The sequence below is a fragment of the Bolinopsis microptera genome, chromosome 5, assembly GCF_026151205.1.
Source record: "Bolinopsis microptera isolate Bmic1 chromosome 5, MBARI_Bmic_1.0, whole genome shotgun sequence".
Taxonomy (NCBI): Eukaryota; Metazoa; Ctenophora; class Tentaculata; order Lobata; family Bolinopsidae; genus Bolinopsis; species Bolinopsis microptera.
The window spans coordinates 2105497-2123945 of NC_087076.1; the positions used below are offsets into that span (position 1 = coordinate 2105497).

Below are 18449 nucleotides of genomic sequence, written 5' to 3' on the forward strand. Positions count from 1 at the left end.
CGGAGCTCTCGATACGGGAGGTACGTATCGAAAATGACTCGGACCGAAAATTTTCTAAGTCAACATTTTTCAAAGTTTTTCTAAAAACCACTTTTCTCCATGTTTCATGATACTCTGTTCATTATTGGCCGAAAATATCTTTTTTTTTAAATAATTTTTCTCGAAATTCTCAATTTTTCAGGTTTTCAATGGCATAAAATGGCATAAAATGGCATAAAATGGAGACTTTTTCTATGGAGAAAATGGAAAAACCCATGAGTAATTCTCCATTTTCTCCATTTATGCCATTGGCCCCCCCCCTCATGACACTCTTAGTTGGAAAGCTACCGTTAGTTTCACTTGTTAACGTGAATAAATTTATAGAATTATAATAACATAGAGTTAACATATTTGCCGTTATGTGGCGTTTATGTAGCCACATAGTTTTGTTCAATAATTACACACTATAACACAGTCCTTTATATAAGTGGTGTGTTTGATGTTGTAAACGAATAAAATTTTCCGTTCAAAGCCTCTCTTGTAAAAGCGTTACATTTGTGCTAGTCACAAGATAATAGCTCTCTTGAAATTCGGATTATACATCAGAATGGTTTCAGAACTTGAGTGGAGAGCTCCTTTCTTCAGTCTTGTGTTTTGTTATGGACTAAAAGCTCCATCTGTGTATTTTATGAATTCAATGCGGCGGGTATTTTCAGTTGAATAATAGGGTGACAGCCGACAGGTAAAGCCTTTACAGTTAAATCTCGATCGAACAGGATTCCATGGGGATTGTACACTTAGTTTAAAGGTTAATCTAAAATCCCAGTATGCACATTCAAATGAACAAATGTGGATCTGAAAGTGCGCACGTGGTTGCCAATCTGTACCACAAGAGCAGTATTTGACCCCCAGCAAGGTGTTTAAATCCAGAGAGAGGTGTAAAAGTTAGATCAAGTTACCTTTGTTTATATTGAGGTAGTAGTACTTGAGGACCAGATGTGCTACTCTTTAATTACATGGTGGCTAATAACTCACAGCCCTTTATTTGTCTATCCTGAACATTCTCCACAACTTGTTGCCGATAATAATACGTTACACCACGTAACACAGTCACACTATTCAGTGTCTTATAATGGGGCTTTTGTTCAGCGCTTTAACTAATAATGTTTCCTTATCCTCTGTTTTATTGACTGTAAAACTCTCATGTCGTGCGTGATATTCAGTTTATTAAACGTTATCCACTCTTCCTCTTTTTAAAGCCACCGAGGAATGGTAATATCGGTGGTCTCATGTAATGGGCGTTTAATCTTTGTGCAGATAACTGAAGCGTTATTTCTAGTTCCCAAAATCTTTGTACTGAGTGGAGTCCAACCTGTGGGCTGTGTGAAGCTGCTAATTAATTAATTACCTAATTACCACCCTAGTTCTCGGATATGAAGACACTGGACAATAAGATAGCGATGTTAGAGGAGATGATAGGGGACCCTGACAAGCTGAACAAGGCTGTGTATGACGTCATAACGGGGTCTGACATGAATAATGATGAGTGCCTCAGTAAGGCTGAGTTCCAGGTGAGGTTATTTTAAATGTTATGTTTCTGACTTTCAAGTTTACGACTATGGAGTACAGGTCGAGCATAAGTGTAGATAAACAGGGCCCCCTCCTGGTGACTCAGAATACTCCGATAACCACCCAACTTTTCCAGAAAGTTCTACAAGATTTTGGTATCGGTGATTTTGACGCAATAGAGGATCTGTTCGAGTCACTTGACCGAGATGGAAATGGTTCAATCAACTTCAAGGAATTTAGACATTTCTTCAGGGCGCAAACGTTAGTGCAATTGTAGGACGAGAATTATAAGTGTTGCATTTGCTATGGTACTGAGAAAATACTTAGTGTAACTATGGTACTGTGAGAATAATCAAATCTCTATTATATTCTACAGAGCAAGTTTACATACACTGTATCATTATCCTCATGTGATCATGTGAACCCTACTAACATTAGTACAATTAACAGCCACACTTAGAGTGTAATCTACTACTACTACTAACAGTATAACCGCACATAACCGCACAGGAGAATCAAGCTGCAGCATATGAAGGAGCTCAAAGCGATGAAGGACCGGACAAAAGTTAAGAATCAAATTCCGGTGGAGGACTCGAGCAGCAGTAGTTCAGATGATGAAAAGAAGAAACCAAAGTTCAGCTTCAAAAAGTGGAAATCTACTAGGAATTAACAGGGACTTTATCTTTTTTCTTGTTAAATTTTCAGGACTATAATACTTGACAGTTTATTAATATTTCTTAACAAGAAGGTATATTATATGCAGATATATGAGAATAATATGTTTGATAAATAATTTCAATAAACTCTAATCAGTGAAAACTTTGGTGTGGAGTTTGTACTCACAACTTCAGGCCCTCCGTGGTGAGATCGATGACATCATCCTATATGAGATGGTTTTATTAGATAATAACTAAATTGAGCATTTAATGGGTAATGTAATGGGTCATTCAATTTAAGAACTTTTATTAGATCAATGTTTATAAGCAGTATTTAGGACAATTTTAATCGCTTATTCAGATATTCTAGCAAGTATTTATTACAACTATTATCCTCTATTCTTTGTGCACTTCCAACGAGATACTCGCTAAATAGAGGTTTGCCTGTTATTTTCATGCTCAAGGTAAATTGCATGGAATTTAAATAATTAGTAAAACTAAAAATAAGCTTTGAAATGAAGAAGTGACTGGGTTGAAAAATTCAAATAATTTTACTACATAATTATAAGTAATCAAATTTAAATAGTATGTTTTAAGATGTGAAAATTGTTGCGATCATTCCCAGTAGGGAGTTAATAAAAGTTCAAAGTAGTATCATTTGGGGTCAAAATGAACTCCCACACTTCACAAAGTTTTACTTAATTGTGTTAAATAAATCATTAAAAGAGCTTTCCCAAAATCTAATGTTAACACAAATTAAAGGAATCTTATACGCATTACACGTTGTAATTACTCGAATATTTTGCACTGAAAATAATTCTGGACAAACTCCCGCGTAACCATGGTAACATCCTCCAAGTTTACAAAAATCAATTTCAAGCACGTGTAACACATCGCCAATATACAAAAACCCACGTGACCCTCTCTCATACTTCTCAGCAGGTTCAGTCGTTACCCAGATAAGTGTAAATACTCCTCAAAGCAGCGTTAGGCACGAACCTCTCCCCATCGTACATTGAGAAATACTTTCCCACATCTCTGTGAGAGATAAACACGCTCCGAGTCTCCAGCAAGTTCTCCTGGGCCACGTACCTTAGAGAATTGTTTATTAAATAAATAAATAAATAAAGTCAATTTTTACAGCACAGCAATATATATCTAAATATCAGATCCTCTGTAATCATAATGTATAAAAAAAAGGAGCTTTTCTCTGTGCTGAAGGATGAATCAAGGCAGATCATGGTTCTGTTAGCAGGCCACCCTAGTTATGGACAATACATATATATAAAATAATTAAATTATAATTTTAAAATTGTGTCAAGATTGAACTAAAACATAACTCAGGGTAAAATAGACGTATTCCCTTCGTCAAATTAACTATTTACAATACTAAACTTAAACGAACTCCGGGTAAAATAAACGTAATCCCTTTGTCAAACTTGCTATTTACAATAAGTTAATAAATTAATACGGTTGAAAATTATTTCATATTCAATAACAATGTAGCATCAATATAATTGATACAAATGAGGAGCATACAGTGAGAATTGCACATAACAGGAGGACTGGAGGTATGGAGCAATAATGATTGACAGTGCACCTTTCCACTGATGTTCCTAATTTCCTGTAATAGCTTAATAGGCATGGAAATACTTTGATTGCAGGGGATAGATTGGATTCACTTATGTACTGAGATAACTTAACCGAAATAACATAACTGCCTAGATACATTAGCTAGTGTTGGGTGGGATCATGAATTTATCGTAAGAGTTATCCCCTTGGTAATTCTCATCAGTTAGCAACATATTCATAAGAGTTTCTTTGTATAACTTAGAAAATTTCTTAACGTCGTCACACTCTCTAAGGGACTTTGATAATATGTTCCAGGCCTTAGTTCCTAGATAGTTAAACTCCTTGTGAGATCTTGATTTAGGAGTATAAAGATTGCAGTTTTCTGCCTCACGTGATCCACCAGAAATATACGAGATTATTAAATAAAAGTAAAAGTTTATTCAAACAATACACATTACACACAGATAATTTCAACAATGACCATTGTCCAGCTATAAGGTTAGACACCCTTGAATATAAATAACCCAATAAACGTACCTCTCACTATCATCCTCAGCCAGAACCTTGTAGTAAGGCTGACTCGCCTGGTGATCTAACTGGGATATCCCCATCCTCTCCTGCCACTGCTCTCCCATCATACAACACTCATCCCACCCGTACACAACGCACGTGTAGTTGTAGCGCACGTGCAGCATCACACTCCCTATCTTGAACAACACTCTGTCAGGCTTGCTGCGCTTCACACTGAGGTGCTCCTTCAGAGACTCGGCTGCTTGTCCTACCCTCCTGCAGTACTTAGACCACACGTCCGGCTCTATACACGTAAACTTCTGCAGGAAGGTACACTTGATACGGAGATCTAGAGAAAAGTTCATGGCATGCACTGCTGAATCGTAATCCTCTGGAGCTAGATAAGACATTATCTTGTAGAGGTTCAGAGCGAAGAAGGCTCTGTTGTGGTGAATGGGAACAATCTGACCGAAAGCTATAACATTTCTAACAAGCCGGGAGAGGACCTGAAGACATGTAGTAGGCTGGAAGTAATAGTCCTTATCAGCAATATTAGACATTGGACACAGCTGGAGACACTGGGTCCGGGACAGGATGTCACCCTCGTTAAAACAGTCTATATACATGGTGTCTCCACTGGTGCCCTGGAAGGAGAGGAGGAAGTGTCGAGGGAAGTTGATTAGGGAGAGGGAGAGTCCCAGTCTAGTGGCCACCTCGTGGTATAAGATAGCTATTGTTATTGGAATACCTGTCTTCTTATACAGCACCTTATCTATCCGGTTATTCTCAAAATCATAGTAATTATCAGCGTTCTTTCTCAGTCCGAAATCTTGATAAAGAACTCTGTTGATGACCCCTAGAACCTCCTCAATGTTTGATGCTGGAGTGAGCCGAGCTCGGCACTGGTTAACAATGTCCTCAACAGTCTGATGCACTGGAATACACTCGGTAGGCTGCACAGAGTGGATGATACTGAGCTCGCCCAGACACGCCCCCACCCACCGGGAGATAAGCAGACTACCCTGGAACACTGCTCCGGGCTCTGTAGGAACACACTTCATCAGCTCCCTGATAATACCTGCCTGAGTCAGGGCTACCAGCAGGTGCCGGGAGTACAGTTTGGAGGTGAGGGAAGTGAACTTGTTGGAGGAGAGGAGGGAGTTGGAAAGGTGTCTGTGGGTGATCTCCCTTAGGTCAGGAGACAGGAGACAGGAGACTATGGGGTCCTGGTCCAGGTCTATCTCCACTATAGTGTTGTGGATGTGCTGGTGTGATAGGTTCTCCAGGTGCTCCTCTAGCTCTCTAACACACAGATACCGACCTTTAAACTTCTCTAGATTATTAACACATCCAGGAGCATCAGAGGAGAGCACCAGGAGGTTGCTCGCCTTGAGGTGGTGCGTCCAGAGGAGGCGGGAGTTGTGGACCAGGTCATGGAAGGAGGAGGAGAGGGAGGAGAGGTGGACTAGGTCCCGGAGGGGGAGCCGGCGGAGGATCTGTTCTACTAGTTCGAGGGGGAGGTCCAGGGGCATTCATACACAATGCATTACATTTTGCTATGATCCTAGGGGTACTTGGGGTTATTGAGCTTGAAGCCTGGTACAGAACAGGATTACAGATAATTCGATATACAAAACAAGATTCAAAAATTGTCAGGTTAATGATAATGGAAATCAAGACGAATAAAGAGGCGGGCTGACTGTTGGATTACATATTATACATGGTTATTTACAACAACTAGGGAAATATACCACTAAAGTACAGCTACTAAAAATAATTTGATAGGAAATGGAAATAAATATAACAGTTAAGTATGAACAATACTTAACATTAAAGTTAAGTCAACGGTATGTACAATGTACATACGGATCAAATTTCAAAAGCCGGCAGTTTTGTATCAACGTGAGTTTGTTAACTGCCATTATTTTGAAAACAAATTAAATTATAGATTGCTTCTCGGTTGCTTTCTAAATTAAAACTAAACTAAAAAAACAAAACATATTGTCCCGAACCCAAAAAAAAGTACAAAGAATTACGTTAAGAATTTACTGATAAAATAAATAAATTTCTGATATACTCATATATGAGAGAAGGGTTTCATTGTTCTTCAAGCACAAATCTTGATGTCCAGACAACGAAGAAGTGATTTCTTAGGATTTCAGTCTCAAAGCAGATGGTTGCTCATGAGTAAAGGAAGTTTCAATCTGACTCAGACACTGTAGTGATAACAGAGATAAGAGTAACTGATGAGAACATATTGTAGTAGTACTCACTGACTGATGATTACAAATCGTTCCCTAAACTTCTATGTTAAAGTTAGCTGAGAACTCGGGGGCCTTCTGGAGAATGTCTTCAAACTCAGCGGGAGTCAATGTTCTGAGGGGAAATAATTGTTATTATAATTGTTGTAGGATAGTTGTGCAAAGTAAGATAATAGTAATACTCCAATACTCGTGGAGTAATGTTAAACATATTTTGCAAAAAAATTGTTCTATGACAATCATTGACCGAAATAATGAGATATTCACCCATAATTACTACACTACACATCTGGAAAATTTTACATAGCGACAACAAATGCCCTATCATTAAATTAAATTGGATAAATATTTAATCTTTGAGTTTGATTTGTCGGGTTATATGCTGGGTCCTTTTATGGACACGTTCATAAAAAAGATGAAATTCAGCCAAAATTTGTTAACTGTGATTTTTGTGTCTTCTTATCAAAATGAGAAACATGATAATCATCCCATGGTTAAGTTAAACGTTCAAATTTTGCGATGCTGAAATCGCCAAATAATTGTTTTCCTTAGTTACGGAGTGATAGTCGTTTAGTTTGGGGCTCTGAAAATAACACAAAAGTCACAAAATTTCTATTTTTGGTTTAACACAACCTCTATTATGGGGCCTATTTTTCATTTTGTATGGTCAATATTGATAGTACAAGTTCTTATCAGTCATATGATACGATTCTACACGTTTTTATTCGTTAAGAGGGCCAATTTAGCACAATAATCACATTTCAATGTAAAAAATGGCCGATTTTCAGAGGTGAATTTGAAGTGCTTAATTCACTAATTGGATATTAAAATTTTGCTAGATGTCATCGTGTGTGTATACATTCTTGAGTTTCGTGATTCTGCTTGCCAAAGTGGGGCTAAATTCCACACAATAATCACATTTCTTTGTAGTGTGTTACTAGGCAGTAAATTTGTCAGTACTTCGTGTGTTTGTTTTTGTTTACAGTGTTTTAGGTTTTGAACTGCTGCTATGTATCATGAATTTGACTAAACACTTTAAATAGTAATCTGAATTGAAAACTGTAACACCAGGCAAAAACTTAACACGAAAATCACATATTTAAAGTTACTGTGACTATCAACTTCCTGTTCAGGCCCATTTATCGTACATTTTTTCATTGCTCTTTGGTCTATATCCCTTATTGAGACCATTTTAGACTTGAAAAGTTGGTTTCAATCGATAATCGGTCAATTTTTAGCACAATAATCACACAAGATAAAGTCCTAACTTATTTTCTATTCTTGTAGTTTTCAAGTCAAGTGTGATATTTGAAGCGGAAATCGGTTTTGAAGCTATCAAAATCGTTTATAATTGATTAATGAACAATAGTGTCAGGCATGATGACAAAAAAGGCCGACTTTGAACACAAAAATCACGTATAAAAGGCGATTGTGACTATCTAATTGCAGTTTCAGCCCATTAACGATTATGTATGCGTTTTCTATGCTATCAAATCTTTTTCTTGAGACAATTTTAGACCTGAAAAGTTCATTGAAATCGATATTCGGTCAAATATTGGCACAATAATCACACGAAAAAATCTCGACCTATTTGCTGAACCACAGAGTTAATTTTATTCTGCGTTCTATATCATCAACTTTTATTGTCTCTAGTTAATGAAGGAGTTTCGGCATGTGTGCTGTGTGATATTTGAGTCAACAGTGGCACCAACTTACCAGTTTTTAACGTTTTTTAACAGCAATTTCAGATCGATTTTATAGTTCTATGATACAACACAGTTGGTCTTTCTCTATCATACATATTGCAATTTATTGGATTTAATTCAACCAATTGATGTGATTTTATTGTCTGAAACAAGCCCTATATCACTTGAACATAAGATAGGAGAATCAAACAAGCTAAGATTCATCATTTATATTCTATTTCAGAAGATAATTAAGTGACGATGGCAAATTTGAGAAATAAACTCAATCTCTCGCATTTCAAACTTTCAAACGTGATAAATGTGTTTTATATGTAGCCTTACATGCTCAGAACAGTCTAAGATAATTTCAAATGTAGCAAAACAAAATAGTAACAGTCTAAATGTCTAATTATGAGTCTAGAAAATGATTAAAACTTTGTTTTAAAATTAGATGTGATTTTTGTGTCGATTGTGACCGTTTAACAGAAAATAATTGATTAATTTCTTGCTTGCACCATATTTTGAGCTGTAAAAAATTGTTTCAGAACTTTGATATTGGCTATCTATCGTTAAAAACGTTAATTTCCACAAATTTTGCCATATTGTGATTTTTTTGCTCTATCTCAGCCATTTATATGTGACTCTCTGGCCCTTTATCGCTTAACTTACCTAAAAGTGTGTATTAAACACCTTCAAGTACGTTGCACAACAATCTGGTTTCAAATGAATGGGTGAGTGGCTTCTAAAGTCACAAAAGTGAGTTTTGTGTCATAACTTGCCCAAATATCAATATTTGTTAATTATTCTGCCAACATAGCCTTCATTATGTAAAAACAAGCATATTCTGAAAGTTTGGTTGAAGTTGGTCAATATTAAGGTTCATTTTTGACAAAAAACAAATTTTGGCTAAAAAAATTGAGAGCTGAATTGCACCTTTTTTATGAACGTGTCCTTATAATAACAGGTCTCCAGATCAGACCTCTGGTTGTTTCTTAATGAAGTATTACCAGGTCCATTGGCAGGCCTTGAGATGAGATGTTAGGTTCGCAGGTGATATCCACGGCCTATTGTGTGGGATTACTGGGCTGACCAGTTTACGAAATTGTAGTTTGAGGTTTACAGTTATAATTTACACGTTTAATTATTGTTCATCTTAAATGCATTTGTTTGCTGGGAACAGGGAATGAATTGTATTTTATTTTATCGGATATTTATCGCTTATCTGCCTCGGTCGAAGACATCACAATATCGTCTTGAAAAAAATTTGTCGAATTGTCCATGCCCCTATGGGTTCTTGGCCTCCCCACAGTCACTAACAAACCACACAAATTGGCACTGCGCCAGATAAAAGCACATTTAGACGGGAACTTACCCATTCTCGTCCATGTCACATTCCTTTAATATCTCGTCCACAATACCGTCCACATCCTCCGTCTTCATCCTGAACCCTGTCACTCTGTTAACTAGTTCATCCAGGTCAGTGCGGTCTATCTCTCCGTCATCGTTAAAATCATAGATCTGAAACGGAAGGTTGTGAACTCAAGAGTCTGTGCCTGTATAATGGGTAATGTTTACAGGTGCAGCCAATATAGAGTTATAATGGTAATGAATGTTGAAACCGAACTCAATCCAGCTTTAAGGAACAGAACAAGCTGTGTATTATGAAGGAGTAACATGAAATAGTTGTTCCATCTGGCAGTAAAATTATGATTTCCTTTGTAATTAAAGAATAGGGGAGGAAAGGTGGACGAGGGGGGGAGGGCTTCAAAAAGCTCCCCAATTTGTTCTGATAATTATGTCACACCTTGAAAGCGTAAGCAGCCTTGAGATCTTTAGGGGCCTGCATGCTCATAACACTTAACATGTCCAGGAAGTCACTAAATGTCATGTCTCCGGACAGATCTTCTGAAAATACCTGCGGAAACATTGGTCAATAATCCCCGGCAGAACCAACTACAATAATCATTACCATTATCATTACAGGCCCTCCAAAATATACACAGTAACCTTCCCTCAATCCCCCCCCCCCCTGTTCAGTAACACATTACAATCCATCTTGATTCTTGATGTTAGCTTTGTGTTACGAAAGTTGATATCTCATCTGCCACCGTAACTGGTATCACTAATTACTAATCTGCAATTCTAGAGAGTGACGGATTACTCAATAATTGTGAAGTATAATTCTCTTAGTGCAGCTGTGTATTACTTATAAGTAACAGAAATTGAGAATATGCCAAAATTCTTCCGGTGGTTTCGTTTAAATCTATTCTATTCTGAGATAATTTGTTATGTCTTACCAGTGCAGTGTAAGCTCCTATTTTTATTGTTATACATTGTTACACGGCATAATTTAAAAAGTAAGTTTGTCTACTTTATTTTCAGGTATCTATTAAACAAACCTTAATTTTGTCTTGAACAACTCACTAAGTTGTTCCTTTGGGCTTTTGAATAATTTATAACTTGTAGTTAAATGATGCATATAGACTATTAAGGGTATTAGGCTTCATGAGTAAGATATGTCAGTTCTTCTAATGGACAAGTTTGTCTCACTTTAAAAGGAATATTCATGAACCTTTGGGTTGTTATATTCCGTATAACTGCGTAATTTGGCTTAATACCAAGTCGGTGCGGAACAGTTCTGTATCACTCTTAGTCACTGTTAGTACCGTATTGTAGGAACATTAGTGTTCATATTGAGGCTAGTGCGAGTGGGAGTGTATGAACTATAAACATGGCACATGTTAACATCTCAGAAAGACAGTAGTGGAGATAACAGACTCTGGTGAACTAATGGTTAACATATCATGGGGGGAATGCAACGTCAATTAATGTCAATTAATGTCAATTAATGTCAATTAATGTCAATTAATGTCAATTAATGTCAATTAATGTCAATGTCAGTTTTGCAAAATTTTGGAATACTGACATTAATTGACACGATATTTTTCGACCAGAGATTATGTAGTTCTACCATATTTTTAGCACTTTAGAACGTTTATATCATCAATTTATTCACTACTATCACATATGGAAATGTGAAATGTGAAAAAATTCAGATCATTAAACAATAAAACTGAAATAATACGGTTTCCCGAAATTTAATTTTCTTAAATGGGCGTGGCCATCCAAGGGCGTGGTTCTCAACATCATCAGAACTTAAAACCCACATTAAACGAAATGCCTTCATGACATTTATATTTGAATAACGAATCTTAAACAGCTAACATTACTCCTTCATACTAAAAAAGCCGATTCTAGATATTTTCTAGATATAAGAAACCAATAAAATATGGGCGTGGCCGGTGGGGACCGAAGATGGAAGAGTTGGAAGCTGAAATTTTTTTTGTGGTCTTTGAACCGAAGGATCAACAGATAAGAACATACTCATAATTATTCAAGGACATTTTGTTTTTTTGAACCGGTCTAACTTACATATTAATCAACTATATACAGCAAACACAAGATAATATAAATTAAATCATAAAATCGAGTGGCCGAGTAGTCTCGACTCACCCATAACTTCTCCAAAGGCGTCTATCATGAGCTTTGTACACTAAATCGTTGAAATTACTTAAACTAAATCTTTTATTTACAATCACAATAATTTGTTTTGTCATAATGTCTTTTAATAATAAATCAAATAAATTTGAACGAGGTCTGCCCCTCCTTCCTTTGTAGTCAAAACATCCTAAACATGCAAATCTGAAAGATAAGAAGGCGGGAGTGTCATCACCGCTTCTGAGAACGTGCCCAAGCATCTTCCATCTTGCTTTCTTGATCCTTTCAGTAAGGGGTCTGACATTACATCTCTTATATAAATTCTCGTTGCTGATAACCGTAGGCCAATAGGTGTTGATTATCTGTCTCAGATGCTTCCTTTGGAGAACGTCGACAGATGCCATTACGGTTTCAGGAGCAGCCCAGCTGCTACAGTTATACAGCAACACTGAAGTGACAAGAGCTTCGTACAGCTTCAGCTTTCTACTCTCACTGATCTGAACAGAGCTATTCAACCAGACTTTCTTGTAGGTGTAGAAGGCAACATTGGCTTTGTTGCGTCTGTTGACAATATCTCTTTCTGAACAGAGCTTTGATCCTAATAGCACTGACTCTCGCCACTCTTCATCTCCTCTAATTTTATTGCCATGGGCATCTAAAGCATCTGTATCTGCCAGATACACTCTTGTAAACACCGTCTTTGATTCGTTAACAAAGAGACTCCAATCCTTTAGTATATCACTGGCAATCTCTAGTATCTTCACCCGGCTCTGACCATCTTCACTCAGAAGCTCAGCATCGTCAGCATAGGCGGACTCTAACGGGAGGCCTCTATCAGAGACTGGGGGGTTCGGTCTAGGAATCGTGACACTGATCACGGCTCTGATGTGATTCAGGGCACCGGCAAGGGTCAATGTAAACACTTTACCTGCCAGACTGTCTCCCTGGTAAGCGCCAATATTAATCACAAATTCACCAGACTCAGATCTGTTGACCGTCACCTTGAGCTTTGTATTTGAGAGGAGGTACTGAACTAGGCGAATGTCGTCTCTAGAGCATCCTGCATCAATGAGGAGGTTGATGATGGTCTGTCTGCGGATAGTATTAAACGCAGCGGTCATGTCAATGTTGATTTTACTATACTCAAACTCGCGCCTGGTAACCACTGATGTCAACATTCTCTGAGACCATACCAGGTCAGCACAGCTGCGACCCTGCTTGTATGCCGCCTGCCAAGGCCCAGTGTACATATCAACGTGGTAATTGATTCTGTTCAAGGCTACGAGGGATAGGACTTTTCTAGTTCCATTTAGCAATGTGAGGGGCCGGATAGACTTTATCGGACCTCGGGGTTTTCCTGGCTTCTGAAGGGGTGTCAGGATACCTTCTCCAATAGCTGGGATGTATGTGTTGGTCTCAAAGGAGAGATTATAGATCCTAGCCAACTCACAGTGGAGGGGATATCCAGCAGCTTTCATTAGCTCATTAGGTATACCGTCAGGGCCACACGCTCTACCGGATTTCAGCTTCATAACAGCACGGCCAACTTCTTCAGGTGTTATGGGACAGAGGAGGCTTCCAGGAGGGTCTATGAATGCTGGGAGGTGGGGTTCATCTTTGTCATTGAACTCATTATTAAAGTATTCTTTAATAGCTTCTGCTTTTAATGAGTCAGAACCTAAGGTATTCCTTACATAGACGTGAATATCTTGAATATTTATCGAATAATGATAATCTCAAATTTCAAGACATATTAATGTCAATTAATGTCAATTAATGTCAATTAATGTCAATTAATGTCAATTAATGTCAATTAATGTCAATTAATGTCAATTAATGTCAATTAATGTCAATTAATGTCAATTAATGTCAATGTCAGTTTGGGGTTTTTATGGAATACTGACATTAATTGACGTTGCATCACCCCCCATATCATATAGGGGGGGGGGGTGTGAAAAACTACATAACACCACCCCGCCTAATACCGTTCAATGGTATATAGTCCTGTACCTGAACTAATAGTTTTTTAATCAGCTACTTCTACTGACAAAACACCTGCTGATAGTTGGGAACGTTTTAGGACATGTTTACAACCCACACCATGCACCAATCAACAGATAGTATGACTCTGCTATCTGCTGAATACGCTCTAAAGTTGCTCTGTTCAACAGCTCAACAGTGGAGCTACTGATTGAGTAACATGTGTTAATATATCACATTGATTGAGTAACGATCCAAAAAAGTGCTTCACGTCCACACTCCACATGTAACGATCAAATAACAAGACCTGTCAAAAACACAGCTACAAACGATCCCGACAGCCTATTTCAAAGGGATCGGATTCTAAGGACGACTTATTTTGTATAATTAACTTTTAAAAACAACTTATAGCCTGGTTTCTGATGCTTCCAATAGAATGTTCTAGTTTGTATGTTGCAACTTCAATTGTCAATCTAGAGAAGGCTGTGGAACTATTCGTTGGAACTACTAATGTCAATTTTTAAGTGTACAGCTTACAATCGCGAGATGAGTAGTTACTGGTTATTTTTATCACATTTAAGGCAAAGTTTTCGTGTGGTTTTTTAAAGCTTTTTACAATAGTGGAGTTGGCTTTTTTCGTTAGGATTGAATTAATTTTGTTGAACGAATGATGTAATTGTATTGTCAAATATACGTTAAAATGTCCCCTAAACATCTTATTAGGGGCCTGGTGCCTTCCCTGCTCGATCAACTGTACCTATGTGGCCTTTAAAGCATGAAGGTTTAAGGATCATCAGGGCTTCACTTCTGCTAAGTACATAATCTATAAATTGAATTCTCTTAGAAGAAAAGGAGCACCTGAGAGTAATCACACAGTTTTTAGTCTTTATAATTATAGCTTAGTATTTACCAGTATTTACCAGTATTTACCAGTATTTACCAGTATTTACCAGTATTTACCAGTATTTACTCATCATTTACCGGATAATCCTATTAAAACCGTACACATTTAGGTTAGAGTTGAATTTATTTGACCCATATTAAGATAATTTAGAGGTGCAATATGAGTATGGCCGTAAATTATTTTTCTTGGCTCAGCGAATTAGTTTAGAAATATCAATTCACCTTTGAAACATGACCATAATTTAGGGTTGATTCCTATTATATTATATTGTATCCTATTATATTATATCGAAATTAATTTGTGTAACGTTATGGTGGATTATTATAGCTATTGCACAAGTTTTAAATTTGATGTTTCATTTTTCAAACGTTTGTACACAGCTTATTAAATACTTATCCGTTTTATTTCAAGTATTATATTTATAAGGTTCAGTGAAGCAGACCATTTAACTAAATTTAGCCAAAAGTTATTGAATTTAAACGAATCACTGGTGATGATGCTGTTAAATTTAATTGTGGTTATGAACAGCCCCCTAATGACTCTACAGGGCACAGCCACTTGCAGTTTCGAAAGTGCCCTTTTTGAGCGAAAACTGCATCACACAAATCGAATTCCTGTAGGTGGAACAGTTGGGATGAAATTAAATAAGAAAATAGAGCGTCATATCACTGGTCATTGGTTGAACATCTGTGTCTTTCTGACATTTTGCCGGACCTTTACCTTTGGAACCTCCCAAATTGTCACGTTACCATGGGGCGTTACCATGGTGGTGCCGCTATTAAGTGGTTACCTGGTGGTGCCGCTATTAAGTGGTTACCTGGTAATCGATAGTTTGTATTTTAGCAAATAAGCCATTTTGATCTCGTTAATTTTAAAGATGAATAAGCTAAGTTGACATTATTAGTATTGCTAAATCACTTTATAGCAGGTCATTGCAGACCCCCTACGGCCTACAGTTGTCCGATCCCAGTTACTTACCAAATAAACTATTCTATCAAGATGAACGAGTTGGTAAGGATTGAAAACACAAAGCAGAGCTTCTCTGAAGACTGGTCTCCCGCAACTAGACCTCTCCTCATCGTCCTAACTGCTGTTATATGTCTTGTTGGCTTCTTAGGTTAGTCTTCTTATACTTCTCTCTGCCGAACTAACTTTCAAAATAAAATTAATTCGAACATTTGTCTCCTTTCTATAACAACCCTATGATATGAGTGCCAAGTTTCTATGGCAACCCAACATTACGACCGCCATGTTTTGTAAGTTAACACACAGTGAGTGTTTGCAGGGAACTGCCTAGTGCTGCATGGTTCACTACACTACAACGCTCTGCGACTAGAGAAGATCAGTAGGTCGCTAGTACAGAGTATAGCTCTGTGCGACGCCCTGGCTTCTCTTCTCCTTTACTTCCCAGTTGTAGTGACTCTGATATCAGATAGATGGGTGCTGGGTCAGGCTGTGTGCTTTGTAGTCGCTCACTCTAACTACCTTCTAGTCCTCAACGAGATCTGGCTTGTTCTGTTCATGTCAGGGTATAGAATCTGGGTGCTCAAGAAACCAAAGGGACACAGGTTGGAAATTGCTAAATAGTTGCCCTTCAAAACTTGCCTGCTTCAAGAGTAGAGATTCAGTTCTACTATCTAGGAATAACAGATACTAAGTTTTATGTTTCCTTCTAGAGTTGATCGCACATGTAACACTAGCTATGCACTAGTGATCACGTTCGAACTGATTATATCGCACAGGTTATCCAAGAGGAGTGTGTGGATTGTAGCAGGTATCCAGTTGGGTCTCTCTATAGTGTTATTAGTTTACTCGCTCTGCATGAAGATAACAGCAGAATACCGCAGCATCTCTTGTGACACTAACCTCTACTACGATAAGGAAGCGTGAGTAACAGATTGTATCATAGCTTTAAAATTTAATCACAAATAATTCCATATATAATGGGACAGTAGCTAATGGAAACGCGCACTCACACGTGCAAATATTATAGCTGAAAGTTGTTTCCCTCAGGTATGGAGGGTACCTCACAATAGCTATCCTGATAATCCCTCTAGTCTGCATCCTCATTCTCAACACCTTCCTCCTCTTCAGTGTGTGTCTCACCAACAAGGCCTCCCACAGATCCCTGAGCAGCGTCAGGAAGCCCACCATCATGCTGTCCCTGGTGACCCTGATAGAGCTAGTCTCCCTGGTTCCTGTGGTCTACATGATAATGCTCTCCCACACAGACCCCCGTAACACCTGGTTACGGAGCAACCTGGCCTGGTTTAGGATACTAGCTGTGTACATGGTATCTCTAAACGTATGTAGCAACCCTGTTATCTACCTGGCTACTAACAGGTCCTTCAGAGGCTATGTCAGGGGGATCCTGCAGTGTAAGAGGGCCGTGAAGAACAATAGTGTGGTTTCTAGAGAGTTTAAGAGTACCACAGTGGTCCAGAACAGACTCTCCACTTGACACAGTGAATAGGATTAACGACTTTTACAGTTGATATGAAGTTGTGTTATTGAATAAAATGTTTAGAAATTGATGTTATTTACAATTTTATGAAAGATGTACAATTATTAACCAAATTAAACAATTTAAGTTTTCTTGATTCCCTTATTATATAACTCTATCACATGTGCTGATTTCCACAGACTTTATTGCACGAGACATTGGAGCAGATGATGCTTTAAGAACGCCAGATGCAATAAGTGATATTTAACGACTTATTAATATCAAGAATTTGTGGGACTTGTAAACAAGTGCTCCTGAAGGCCGGAAAATAGCAGACTGTAGCGGTATTCTGTGTCACACGATAGCCTTGAGAGACCACGTGATAGCCTTGGCTCTTATCATGAGACCACGTGATTACGACTAAAAACCAGTAATGTAGAAGTTAAAGTGCAAATATTTAAATAACTCAAACAAATGACACCTGTGCAGTGTTAAGAGTAGTTCGTCAACTTTCCTGCAATATTTGCTGCCTTCTATCCTGTTTAAGAACTGTTTGTCACTAAAATTATATCTATTTCAGCTGAGCCGAGAATATTAGAGGTTTAAATAAATTTGTAAATGACATCTCCTCATTCAGTTAAGCAAATAAACCTTGCTGTCTTATACCTCCACCAAGGCAATTGTACAACATGAAAATAATTTACATTTTATTAATAGCGCTCTACAAACTCTCTACCACAGCAATAATCAGACCAGCTGTAGTCGAGAAGTAGAAATGTGTGGTTCCTAATCAGTAATCGGGACCTTCCTTCAAGTCGTGAGCCTCCCCTCGTTTAGCCTCCCCTCGTTGTGAGTCTCACTACTCATTCAGTTAGTTATCTTCTTGTTATTTACTTTCCGAATCGAAACATTACTTATTGTGCAACTTATTATTTACTTACGTTATTGGACAATGGTGATAGTTCGTTCAAATCTCGTTGTAGGAAGACTCAACAATATTGTAATAAAACAGATTTCAGAAGTACCGCCGTCTTGAGAATTAGCGGACGCCAGATTTCCATCAACCGTAATTAATTACAATTAACGATCGTTTCATATTGGTCAAATTACCAAATAATGCTTCTTCATTCACCATTCTTGGGGCGCTACGGAGCACAAAATGGACGGGTTGCCATTGTCGATTATTCAAATTTAAAAAGATAAATGACCGGACACCGTAGCCTGTGTGGTGATATCAAAAATTAAAGTTCTGTTTAAATCTCAGTTGGTATTCGATTTCATCTTTAATACTAATTAACTTCGGTTCAGTGTGTTTTTGTCCGGGCCTTGCCTGCTGGCCCTACCATGGCTCTCAAGCTTGGGCAGGTTAGACTTATGTATTATATATATATA

The 18449-nt window shown here is 37.8% G+C and overlaps 5 protein-coding genes across 6 annotated transcripts in view; 2 read left to right on the forward strand and 3 right to left on the reverse strand.

The window, feature by feature from the left end:
- Positions 1 to 18449, reverse strand: part of LOC134815046 (uncharacterized) — a 79520-nt gene that overhangs the window by 4156 nt on the left and 56915 nt on the right. The gene's annotated exons all lie outside the window — the stretch shown is intronic.
- LOC134815050 (uncharacterized) lies at positions 1408 to 2310 on the forward strand. Its single transcript, XM_063823508.1, has 3 exons — positions 1408 to 1550; positions 1685 to 1809; positions 2059 to 2310. Exons 1-3 carry the CDS (start codon positions 1413 to 1415, stop codon positions 2216 to 2218), a joined length of 423 nt encoding a protein of 140 aa, XP_063679578.1. The 5' UTR covers positions 1408 to 1412; the 3' UTR covers positions 2219 to 2310.
- LOC134815041 (F-box only protein 21-like) lies at positions 2709 to 5861 on the reverse strand. The gene is made up of 2 exons (XM_063823492.1): positions 4314 to 5861; positions 2709 to 3296 (listed from the first exon to the last, which is right to left on the reverse strand). Exons 1-2 carry the CDS (start codon positions 5816 to 5818, stop codon positions 3149 to 3151), a joined length of 1653 nt encoding a protein of 550 aa, XP_063679562.1. The 5' UTR covers positions 5819 to 5861; the 3' UTR covers positions 2709 to 3148.
- Positions 5984 to 18449, reverse strand: part of LOC134815049 (calcium and integrin-binding family member 3-like) — a 69384-nt gene continuing 56918 nt past the window's right edge. For both annotated transcript variants that reach the window (XM_063823507.1, XM_063823506.1), the window contains 3 exons: positions 10037 to 10147; positions 9605 to 9750; positions 5984 to 6662 (listed from right to left, as the gene is read on the reverse strand). In XM_063823507.1, the coding sequence (XP_063679577.1) occupies positions 6584 to 6662; positions 9605 to 9750; positions 10037 to 10147 (336 nt within the window). In that variant the 3' untranslated portion in view covers positions 5984 to 6583. The remainder of the gene's footprint in view (positions 6663 to 9604; positions 9751 to 10036; positions 10148 to 18449) is intronic.
- Positions 15614 to 17075, forward strand: LOC134814668 (mu-type opioid receptor-like). The gene is made up of 4 exons (XM_063822835.1): positions 15614 to 15731; positions 15900 to 16182; positions 16357 to 16500; positions 16628 to 17075. Exons 1-4 carry the CDS (start codon positions 15614 to 15616, stop codon positions 17073 to 17075), a joined length of 993 nt encoding a protein of 330 aa, XP_063678905.1.

Coding starts and splice junctions, on each gene's coding strand:
- LOC134814668 (XM_063822835.1), top strand. CDS start 15,614: ATGAACGAGTTGGTAAGGATTGAAAACACAAAGCAGAGCTTCTCTGAA. Junction 16,183..16,356: donor AAGAAACCAAAGGGACACAG/GTTGGAAATTGC, acceptor TATATCGCACAG/GTTATCCAAGAGGAGTGTGT. Junction 16,501..16,627: donor CTCTACTACGATAAGGAAGC/GTGAGTAACAGA, acceptor TGTTTCCCTCAG/GTATGGAGGGTACCTCACAA.
- LOC134815050 (XM_063823508.1), top strand. CDS start 1,413: ATGAAGACACTGGACAATAAGATAGCGATGTTAGAGGAGATGATAGGG. Junction 1,551..1,684: donor TCAGTAAGGCTGAGTTCCAG/GTGAGGTTATTT, acceptor CAACTTTTCCAG/AAAGTTCTACAAGATTTTGG. Junction 1,810..2,058: donor CATTTCTTCAGGGCGCAAAC/GTTAGTGCAATT, acceptor ATAACCGCACAG/GAGAATCAAGCTGCAGCATA.
- LOC134815041 (XM_063823492.1), bottom strand. CDS start 5,818: ATGCCCCTGGACCTCCCCCTCGAACTAGTAGAACAGATCCTCCGCCGG. Junction 3,297..4,313: donor GCTGAGGATGATAGTGAGAG/GTACGTTTATTG, acceptor CAATTCTCTAAG/GTACGTGGCCCAGGAGAACT.